We start from the raw sequence: 12107 nt of genomic DNA on the forward strand, positions 1-12107 counted from the left end.
AATCAGCACTGCTGAGAGAGACTGAGGAGGAGCTTCTTCCCGCAGGCGATACGATCTCTCAATCACACCACCACACAGTACTGACCCACACATATAGTTCTTACACACACACTGGACATTCTGGACATTGTTTTCACTTCATCACTTAAATCACTTTAAGCATATTTGCACTGCACAAGACATAATGTGGATTGTACAACACTGGTCACTATATTCTTCATTTCCAGTTAATACTTGTACAGCTGCTGTTATTGTGCGTATATATATATTTATTTATTTATATTTCTTCATACATTCTTATATAGTTCTATACTGTGTATTGTGTATTTTGTTGTACAGTTATTTTATTTTCAACTTTAATTTGTATATTTTATCTTATTCTTTCCCAGTTAAATTTACCCTTCATTCTAATTTGTGTTGTACAGTTATTTCATTTTTAACCTTAATTTTTTTTATATTTTATTCCTTCCTAGTTAAATTTACATTTTTTAATTTTTCATATTTATTTCCTATCTTATTCATAGCTTTTTCCTTTTTTTTTTCTTTAGGTCACGAGCAGTTGTCTAAGCATTTCACTGCGTATCGTACTGTGTATGACTGTGTATGTGACAAATAAAATTTGAATTTGAATTTGAAAATTTTAATCTTCAAAACTGACTCGGTTACTTTTAAACATATAACACTGTCAAAAGTGTTAATTTAACACTCAACAGTGTTGTATTTAACACTCAGAGGTGTGGACCCATATAGACACTCTCTAGTGTTAATTTAACACTGGAGATTTTGCTGTGTGCTTTGTAGTAGCCAATAATGATGATCATCAGGCAACTTTATAAGCCTTGCCCCCTCTCTTTATGTAAAATAGCAAGACCAAAGCCTTCAGTTAACCGCCATTGTTTCACTCTTAGTTAGGCGGTTTTGCACAGTGATCAGAAATGACACGTTTTTATTCAACCTCATCAGTTTCTCTTGATGATCACATGAACTTTTGTCTTAGCACCTTAAAAACTGCATTCATACTAGCACACCAAATGCTCGCATGACGGATGAGACTGTGGGATGGATGGGAAAACTCCCTCACAGTGTTGACTGAAGTATCTTCTGTGACTCAAACTCAACCATCCATGTGTGGACCGCCCCGTTTCCATCGCCCAGCCTTGATTGGTGCGCTCCCTACAGTAGATGATTTATCTGTTTCTTGATATTTAGATGAAAAAGCTATGACATATCTTTTAATTTGCTATTCTCTTAGTTTTGATTACTTTTATGCTATCTGACGCTCATATGGGACTCTTGTTACCAGCCAAAAAGATCCTTGATAAAGAAGCAGAGGGTACACCTCTAAGGCACACGGTCAAATTAGAGTTTTTTTTCCCTCCTCCACTCTGTCTCATTCACTTTTTTTATGGGCCCCACCTCTTGACACTGACGAAATAACCGCGTGATTTAGGTAAAATTGAAGCTGTTCCGTGCCAGCATTTCACGGTCTCAGTCGCTGTGTGCCCATCATTCCAGAGCAGGACACTACAACTGCGGAGCATCAAGGGGAAGATAAGTGCTGCTTCCAATGTGGAACAGACCTATTTAGGCACTTTTTTACGCACGCATGTTGCGGACCGGGACTAATTCCGTATAAGGACGTAAATCTATTTTTGTACATTTTATGGAATAAAAATCATTTAAAGGTAAGTTTATTTCTGTTTGGATAGTTATCTTTGAATTAAGGAAGAATTGAGACAATTCTTTGCAAAATAACTGATTTCCTATTGTTGGTTTGTTGCTTTTTCAATGTGTATTTTGCTATAACATTAAACAAATATTAAATCAAATGAATGCAACTTTTAAGAACACAAGTCGTTTAAGACAAACACACGCGCCACGATGTTGTCCTCAGATAACCTGCACCGATGTGCAGATGTTTCTTGACGAGTAAGACAAACAATTCAGAAAAACGAGTCTGTGGACTGGAGATTACTCCGCAGTCAGTTGTTAGAAATTGGAGTGACCATGCCACCCATGTCATAATTTCTGTGGAGTGTCCAGAAGCAACAGGTGTTCCTGAGAAGAAGAACCGTCGCATAAAGTGTTGCTATTGCCAAAAGTGAGGTTTTGAATCAATAACTGTACTTAAAGCGGACGATTGTGCTTCATAGCAAGGGACATCCCTGAACTGCGCTCGAACTGTAAAAGCCTGCAACCAATTAGTTTCCCTGTGATGCTTCAGTATTGATCTGTGTTCGTTTTTCAGCTTTCTTAGAGAGAGAAAGAGGGTTTAAAAAACTTCAGCAATTACATCAAGTCATGCATGTCTTTGTGTAAATATGACTAAATTATTTCACGTTAAGCTAAGAGCAATATATCCTCCGTCGATATATGGTATTAAAATATTTTTAAAGTCTCATTTATTTTCCGTTAGAATGGTTCAATTGAATCGACGTGGAGCTCGTGGGAGTTAAAGGCGCAGACTGCCATCCTGCAGTATTTTAGAGGATGATCTTTTGAACCTGCCAGTTGCCATTAGTGCGAGATTGTCTCCCTTTGAAAACAAACAATACTAGTTTTCAGTTAGCACTGCGACCCACCGCATGTGTTTATACAGCGGGGTGCAAATGAGGGTGAGGGGCTCGGTGCTCCTGTCCTTCTGTCTCCACAAACTCACAACTCCGACCCCACAGGGAGTCTTACATCTGAACCCCCGAGACATACAAAGCTCAACATCTTAGTTAGAGACGAATAAAAGATCATGCTTGGTAATGTTAGATATTATAAACACAACGTATTAAACGTATTAAAATCACACTTTAGCCCGTTGGAACATCTATTTTTTCATGTGGATATTTTGCGAATACACATGCTTAATAAATGGGGAGTATTTTTTTTCTCTACAGACCATAATGTTAGAAAAGTGCTTAAACAGACTTGTCTGTTATAACCTACTGTAGGAGTTGCATTTCTCCATAAGCCAAATGTGGATGCAATTAACATTTAAACTTTAAATTTCTTGCTTCCTAAGCTGCACTCCCTTTCCTTTTTTCTTCTTCTTTCCAACAGATGATACTGAATATAAAGCATGTCCTGTGGTTATATTGCCTCTGTGAAGCTGCAGCTGCAACAGGTAAGCTTTGAATGGGTTAGTTCTCCTCCCTTGTTTTTTAGTCACTCCTCTTTCTCCTGCTCCCTGGTTCCATGCCTAAGTTTTGGATTTTCTCTGTTTTTCTTTTTTTTAGTCACTCCCCACCCACATCCCTCCCTCCATTCTTCTCCCTGCCTCTGCCCTTTTTTCCCTTTGTATTCCTCTACTCTTCTTATAGCTCCAGAGCAACTGTTTAGCATGTTTGATAAGTTTCTTCCAGTCTTTGCTGTGTGAAACCTGCAAGACTCTACTTAGAGGTAGGTCAAGAGGAATTGAGGGTTACAATCTAGGACCTGCATACTACTTGTCCACATAGCTTTGTCTCTGTCTCTGGGTATGGGATGGACACCTTTCAATTAGACTCTGCTTCCAGTCTGGAAGCTGAACAGCTGGTTTCATCCCACATCCTAATAAGACCCTCTGTTGAAGCACACAGACTCACACCTCTTGGCCTGTCCGCATGGAGCATTCCTCCCATTATTCCCTGTGAATGCTTTTCTACCCCATCCAAAATAACTGTAATCATCTTATTGCCATTTGCATTTAGAACTTTATCTGACATGCAGAATACACATAATACTGTTCACTGACATACTTCTGTTTTTGTGGGTTTGCTTATTTAGTTTATCCTTTTTTTAAAAAAGCAGGAACATGCACAGAGCTTAGCAGCAAACTTTCATGAAATAATACAACCATGATGACTTTCCCTCTTTCCCTGATTATCTATAACTTGATGCAGACATGCTGCACATACACTGCCCTTGTGTTGAATATGTTCCCACACCCATCATTTTAAAGTTGAGGTTTAACTTTCCAAGAGTCAAGTCATAATGGATGCTTTTTTAAAGGCTTGGTGCAGTGGTCACACCCTATCAGTGCAAATGACTTGTGCATTTCATACTGTCTGGTTCGATCTGTTAGGATAAGAGTGAAAATTGAAGAGGAGATATGTGCATTTTGAATAAAATAAAACAATAAAGAAGGTTGCCATTAAAATAGAAACATTAAATGAACTTGCACTCCATCTAACTCTGGCCTTTTGCCTTTCAGCCTCAAATGCATTATCAGTCATCCAACCAGTCATAGGGTCCCTCTCAGGGAAGGTAAATCTTCCCTGCTACTTTTCCACAATCCCAACCTCAGCACCAGTCATCAGTCCCAGTGGAACAGTCGTTTACAACAAGGATTACTTGCGGATCAAATGGAGCAAAATACAGGGACGAACAGAGTCCACGGTGCTGGTGGCACAAAATGGGATCATCAAGCTAGGCTCAAGCTACAGGAACCGTGTATCAGTACCCAGCCACCCTGAAGTTGTCGGTGACGCCTCGCTCACAATTGTGAAGCTGCGTGCCAGTGACGCTGGCACTTATCGTTGCGAGGTCATGTTCGGGATTGAAGACACCCAGGATACTGTTAACCTTGATGTCAGCGGTAAGAGATTCCCAGTATCCTTCCTCTATTATGGTGGAATTAGACAAAAACTTTAAAATTGTAGAGGTGGGATGCTGCAAAACTTAATAATAGTGAAATGCCACACAAGTGCTGACAGAAATGTAAACAGGATGGGAAAGTTATGGGCGTCCTTTTGCTTACATTGATAGCAGCAGCTAACCGTTAGTCATGCAGAGTAACCACAGCTTTTATTTTAGAGGTGATGCTCTCTTGAAAAAGAGTCAGATGACCTTTTTTTTGGTAATTTTCCATATCAGCCACAGCAGTGCCTTAGTTCCAGTGATTATCAGTTCATTATCCATTCAAACACAGTGCATTGCTGTAATATTGGGTGCCACCGTGTCAGTATAGATTTTTTATTTCATTTTACGGGCACACAGGAAGCGTTAGTATGTCTGTGGGAGGCAGTATTCTTCAGCATCCTAAAAATGATAGCGCCCTTATGCTGGTAGGGGATGTGGTGAGGTGGAGGGTGGGGTCATCAATCCTTACCTAGTGTCATGTGCATTCTACATGCTCTCATTTGAGAAGTACGCTGGGAGATATAACTCATGTAGAAAACATGGGTGGGGGGGGACACTCAGATAGTTTTGGTTTTCACTGGTTTACAATCTGCATAACCTCTTTTCCAACTCTCTGCAATGTTAATTATGACTATCAATCATATCTTTTGCGTCTATTTACTGTCCACAAATATGGGGATTTCAGGGCCATGGCATCATATGGAGTTCTCTCGTTTGTTTGTGGTGAACTGCATTTTGTGTCGCTCCTCCATTTATTGCAGAGATCCTTCTTTCCGAAGAAGCTGAGTGACCTAGTTATATCACACATAGAGGGTGCTTTATAGGACGTTTGCCATAATTTACAGCGCTGAAGTTAAACTAATGACTTCCAGATCACTCTATGCCTGAGTTTTTAATTTTAATTTTAATTTTTCACTGCTTATCGTTAGGTGTTGTCTTTCACTACCGATCAAGCATCAGCAGGTACACTTTGGACTACCAGAAAGCTGTACAAACTTGTGAAAACGTTGGAGCAAACATTGCAACCTATGAGCAACTGAAAGCAGCCTATGAGGACGGCTTTGATCAATGCGATGCCGGTTGGATTGCTGACCAGACAGTGAGGTTAGCTGCATTTCAGTTGCCTGTCCCAGAGACAACAACACTGCTGTTTAATCACGTATGCTCTATATGTCCGACTGAATTCTGGAGTGATGTGAAAGACAAAGACTTTAAAATGGCTCTTTGTTTCTCTTTTTTTATACAGATACCCAATTACAAGGCCAAGAGAGGGCTGTCATGGCAACCTTCCTAATAAACCTGGTGTCAGGTCGTATGGAACCAGAAAACCTACAGAGACCTACGATGTGTACTGTTATGTAGGCAAACTGGATGGTAAGTAGTGGATTGTCCTTCCGTAGCACTGACCCATGTTTAGTCTGAACTTAAGAAGCCTTCAAATCATCATCCGTGCTTAAGTACATTTAATTTTTACAGTTTGGAAACACACTTTTGTTCTTGTTTAAATATAAAAGCTGGTGAATGTGGGTGACCTTTTTCCAGTTTCCTTATAAGTGGGACTTGAAACATATTTTCTACAGTGGTTTTTGAATGAGACACCAACAAAAATGTGATAATGGGGTTATTAAAGGTCTTTGGCCCAGTTTATGGGAAGTCTTAGTTTGTCTTTTTTCTCTGTCCATCCTGTTATTCCTGTTATTTACTAAAGTGCTTTATCAGCTACCTTAGGATTTGTACTGCACAGTCATCTTAGTCAACACAATATATGTTCAAATATATTTGTCACAGTCTTCGAGTCATAAACGTGAACCCATCCACTGAGGACATATACACATATGCATATACACACCCCTCATCATTATTGTGTGCATTAGAGAATAGAGATGGACGAGAAATGAAAGGACAAAATCGATAGAGATGACTGACATGTTACAGCGGTCTTCCTCTGGAACTGAACAAGGAAAGTTTTGGCACCCCACAACAACCTGAATATTCATTTCCATTATATTGTAATATTGTCTCAGTTTTCTGACCATTTATGATCTAGGAACAGACATGCTTGGCGGATGTGGTTTGATGTGTTCGAGGTTGTTAAGTGTAATAACTTGGCCATAAATTAACCATGAAAATTAATGAGTGAGCTGCAAGACACTGACTGCTTTTTTTCTATAGTTATGTAATTCCAGGGATCTTATAATATAGCTAAACAAAATGTGAACTCCATTTATGCTTATAGCAGTCATCAATATGATATCTAAAGAGCAGGAAGGGTCCAGTAAAACCACCGTGTAAAATACTGAAATCAAATAGGTTTTTTGAGGATATAACGTATGTTATCTGTTTTTAAAAGGGAAAACATTCCTGTGTGAACGACATCTCCTAATCTCAATGCCATGGTAAATCAATGGGATGAAACCATCAAGGGATATTTGAAACGTTACGCCCAAAACTAACTGAAAACATATAGGCAGTCTGCCATCGTCTCTTAATGTTGTTTGGTTTTAGTTAAGATCTTGGCTTTTAGTACCCTTTTCATTTATATAATCCTGTGAGCATAGACAAACGTTCACACTGGTCATTCTGCAGAGATTCTGACATGAACATGAAGGAAGGAAACAGCAGGTGTTTGCTCTACCCACTTTGGGGAAACCTAATGTCCTGCAATACAAACATATTTATGGACAGGCCAGGCACATTTTCAGCATTGCTATCCCACCTCAGAATAATATAATGAAAGAACTACTGTTGTCCTAAATATGATTGGTGGGAGATGTTTTGGGTCTCTGCCCTGCACAGCTGTGACTGATGTTAGCTGTGTTGGTCTTTTCTGAAAGGTCAGAATGGAGTAAAAATCTAAAGTATAGGCTATTTCAGTATGTTTTCAATCTAAAAATAATAAATACATTTTAAAGGAGAAATTACTTCTGATCTACTAGGTAATAAACCCTCTTTTTGTGTTGCTGTGACCACAGATGATTTGTTGCTATTTCGCCTATGTGCATCTACATTTGCCACTGTTTCTCATTATTTTTTATCAGGTCAAGTCTTTTATGCTCCCGTGACCCATAAGATGACTTTTGAAGAAGCCAGTGAAGAGTGTAAAAAGAGGAAAGCTGTCCTGGCAAGTCCCGGACAGCTGCATGCTGCTTGGAGACAGGGGCTGGACAGATGTGACTACGGCTGGCTCTCCGATGGCAGCGTACGGCATCCTGTCGCAGTCCCCAGAACTAAGTGTGGCGGAGGCCAACTCGGCGTGAGGACCATGTATCGCTACAGAAATCAGACTGGCTTCCCAGAACCAACTAGAAAGTTTGGGGCTTACTGCTTTAAAGGTAAAAACTCACTCCAAGATTCCTGTTGCTACTCCTTATTGCATTTGGAGTTTGTAATGGAACAAAGTGTTACCTACATATGCGACGTATATGTTAGAAGAGACAGAAAGTGACCAAAGACACAGACCACTCCCTAACAAAACCATGCTTGACTGTAAGGAGCTATGATCTCATCTCCTACATTCACTCCTGCTTCTCCACCCTTTGATTTTCTGTGTCTTTGCACCACATTACACTTTTCCATATCTGAATCACATTGACCTTTTTAACATATCTGAAAGCCTCTCTTTCCTCCCTCTTAGTTTGCGTCTGTTTCACGCCTTGCGATTGCATAGTTTCAGTAACAGCAACATGAGCAATGCTGAGGGAGGATTTTCTTCTGAGCACGGCATGTCATGTGCCAGACTACAGCATCCCGTTGACCTCACTGTCTCAAAGTTTGTCTCCCGCCCATTTCTGAGGCAAAAAAGCGAGCCAAGAGAAAAGTGAATTCATAGTGGTAAACTCTGTTTTCTTTGAAAGCAAAAGACTGACTTTTTTTTCTTGATTGAGGAATAATGACCAAAAGTTTGCTTAAGAGAATGAGAACAGTTTATATCTGTTTGACTCTTTATTGCTTCCAGCTGGGCTAATCAAGGTTTCTTAAGCTTTACCCTCGTACAACCTCAATGTTATTGTGAATCAAACAAAAACAAGTTAATGCACTTGAGTGCAATTTTGAATATTTAAAGATATCAATCTTGGTAATATATAAAGTCAAATTAATTGCACATTATAACAAAGAATCAACCTAAACACTAAATAAGATCATGAGGATTTTTAAAAAAAAAATTTTTTTCGCCAACTCTTGCTGCACACTGTGATAATTACTGACCATGAGAGGGAAAGGAATTATAGCTGTAGATCTTTATAAATAGTGACGTTTCATGGTTGACTGGAAGTAGGCAGAATTAGATTTAATCCCTTAAAATGTGAGTGTTCTTAACTAATCGGTTTTCTTAAAACAACAGAAAATGACAGGTGATAGTTGCCATTTAGAGAAACACCAAAAGCAACTAATGCCACATCTGTCAGCCTTTTTAGCCTCGCTATCTACCACCTTTCCATCTTTCACCTCTCATTTCCTCTGTCAGTTTGCTGTCTGTCATTCTCACTTGTACTTATCAGAGCAGACGTTTGGATAATGGACAAAGCTACTGCTGGACTTCTAAATTCAGTCATCCTTGCTGACCTCTGACCTGGCCTTTCCATCTTTACAAATGAGAAGTTGGACAGATAAGCCGCCCACTGCCTGGCCATTTACTGCCCCTGGGCCATGCTAACTCTCGTGGTGATAAGTCCCTGCAGAGTTCACGCAAATGGGCCACCTTCAGCTTCTGCTCTGTGTATTTCATGTCAGCCCTCTCACTCGTGTTGTATTTACACTCCCAGCGTAAGTGCTTTTCAAGTACTCTAATTTGGCAGGATTCACTCCATCATTTCCTGAATTCCCACGCCTGATCATATCTTAATAAAAGGAATATTGTGTAAATCGACTCTACTTAGATTAGACAAAAAGACGAAGAGAGAAGAGGTAGTGCAGTGGGAAAATTGGAAAATTAGTCTCTGATTGATTTTTGGAGTGGCCTAAAGAAAACAAAGGTCTGAATAAAGGGAACAGCTCAAACTCGTTGGTGACATAATGCACTCCCTCTGAGAGCAAGCACAGTTTTTCCTGTAAGGGAAAAACATATGTCACACCTTACATCAGAGATAGTTTCATGAGGAAAGGGGTCTGCTACGTAATGGTCAACAGCTGCCTTTACAGATTCTGCCTGCGCCCCAGAGGAAAGCTTTCTAAAACGGCTTCACTGGTGTTTATGAGTAAATGAAATAACTTTTGATGAAAGTGATCTTGGGAAGACAGGGGAGAACCAGTGTTAAAAGAACGTCTTAATAATTGTAATAGTAAACTTTAAACACCATCACTGTAATCAAGTGATCAAGTCAAGGGCTGCTCTTCAGATAATCGGGTGGGTTGAATACACGAATAAAAAAGCCAGGGTAGCTCTTGACCAAACCACAACACTAGATTACTTATGATTTATATGGTGTTTAATTCATCTGTTAAACACATGGTTGCCCTTTCCCACAGAGCACGCTCATAGAAACATTTAAAGTGCACTTGGCTGTTCAAATAAAATTGAGGTAATCTCACTGATTCCATGCCCTATAATGCACAGTAAAACTTTGTTACTGTGGTTTCAACAATTTATTTGAAGAAGTTTAATGAATAACTGTTAAAGCTAGATATGAGAGAGGAAGCCTTTGACAGGGAAGTTTCTAGGAAACTTGGTATTTAAATATTGGGTGGCCACTTATTTTTGCTGCTATCGCGAATTGACTGCAACAGACTCATTAGACTTATCTCGCAAACTTATTAAGGGTGACTTAAAATTGACCTGCTGAATCACATTACTGTTTGTAATCTTGGCTTCTTAATGTACATCAATATGGTGTTTGTGAAATGCTGACAATGAAACAATGAATCTTGGCTATCCAGATCAGTAATGTGATAGAAATGTCACTTTAGCCAACCAAAAGCTCTGTTTGATACGTAAATTCATTCTGACTTTGTGATCATGTGCTTATGTATGTTGTATAGGAAGGAGAATGGTATTCAGCCAGACTTCCTTTGTGGATGTATCTGTGGTAGAAATGACCACCAACATCATCAGTCCTAGTACCTCCATCCCTTTACTGGAGAGTAGCACCATTCTGACAACTACGACATCTGAAAAAACATCAGAGGCAGACGTTTCTCCAGATTCTTCTACAGATCCTCCATCTATGTTCTCAACCAGCATGGCTCCACCTCGCCCCACCCCAGCAGGCCATGAGGAAGAGTTAATCACAACAGTTGCACCCACTATCAAAGACGACCATGAGGACGATGATGATGTAACAGCTGCGCCAGATTCTCGCACTGATGATCAAAATGTAACCTTTGTGGAAACTGCTGCTGCCCATGGTGGCACAGCCACAGAAACTAAGATCACGGTGGAAAGCACTGATGCCACAGTGTCTGATGATGAGTCAGATGATCAATCAGTAATTCAGGTCAGCACGATTCAGCCTGACGTCCCTATACCAGATGCTTCTCTCCGCAACGAGCTCATGTTTGCTGAAGGGGAGACAGAGGAAACTGTCATAGATCCTAGGAACATCACATCGATCTCTGATCTCACTGACACTCCGACCAAATCATCTGAAGTTAGCCATGAGGAAATGCTTAGCTCCTCACAATTAACACCATCACCTTCAATCAGTGATATAGCAACAGACGATAATTTGAGCTACGATGACATTTATCCTATAATAGGTTTAGAGGGTCAGCCACCTACTAGGGCATCCCAACCAGATGGCTCAGCCAGCCCTTCAGACACCAATAGAATTGATGATACAATCACAGCCATTCCACCTTTAAATAACACCCATCGTGTCAGTGAGGTGAAGGTAACCACCACAGTGACACCAAATACTGCCAGCAGTGTTGAGACACCACCAACACCTGAAGTTTCACCAGGCACAATCATCCTGATCGACAGTGTAATGTTAACTGAGGAAGTGAAATCTTCAGCAGCTGTCCATGTCTTTGATGAGTCTTCCACTCAGGTGACAGAGCGAATTGGTAGCACCTTGATGGAGGACGAAACAGCAGCAGAGTTTGGTACAGAGTTCTTTATATCTGCTCCAACGACTTCAACGGTGGCCAGTACAACAGCCCATCCAGCTGCAGTGATCACAGATAACCAGACCACCACTACGCAGATTCAGACTGCATCAGGTAAGACGCTCCAACAATACCATAATATTTCAGCTTTCTTGTGAAATTTTTCTGTTCAGTGCAGTTTTTTTTCTCTGTTTTGTTGTGAGATTAAAGGAGTGACAAATGAAAAGAAAGGCTGATGTTACAAGTGTAGTTTTGCACTTTGTTCACATTGCTGTGTTTTAGGCCCATTTATTGTAATGTTGCTGATGTAGAGTAGCTGCAAATTGGTTGTTCCTCTTGGGTCTGTAAAGACAAAATTATGGAGAGAATGCAGAAAACGGATATGTGAATATAGCAAAGCCAACTGTAAAGGGTTTCTTCTTTAGCATTTTGTTTACATCAGGTGAATGGGT

General features: G+C 40.1%; 1 protein-coding gene across 1 annotated transcript; it reads left to right on the forward strand.

The window, feature by feature from the left end:
- Positions 1-3070: 3070 nt before the first annotated feature.
- On the forward strand, positions 3071-11310 carry LOC309719548 (versican core protein-like; the record flags this gene model as incomplete). Its single annotated transcript, XM_082555702.1, has 8 exons — positions 3071-3115; positions 3312-3390; positions 4184-4567; positions 5541-5715; positions 5858-5985; positions 7650-7943; positions 10588-11195; positions 11305-11310. 8 exons carry the CDS (start codon positions 3071-3073, stop codon positions 11308-11310), a joined length of 1719 nt encoding a protein of 572 aa, XP_082411828.1.
- Between the last annotated feature and the right edge of the window lie 797 nt (positions 11311-12107).

The sequence above is a fragment of the Aulonocara stuartgranti genome (genome assembly GCF_965226115.1).
Source record: "Aulonocara stuartgranti genome assembly, chromosome: 12".
NCBI lineage: Eukaryota > Metazoa > Chordata > Actinopteri > Cichliformes > Cichlidae > Aulonocara > Aulonocara stuartgranti.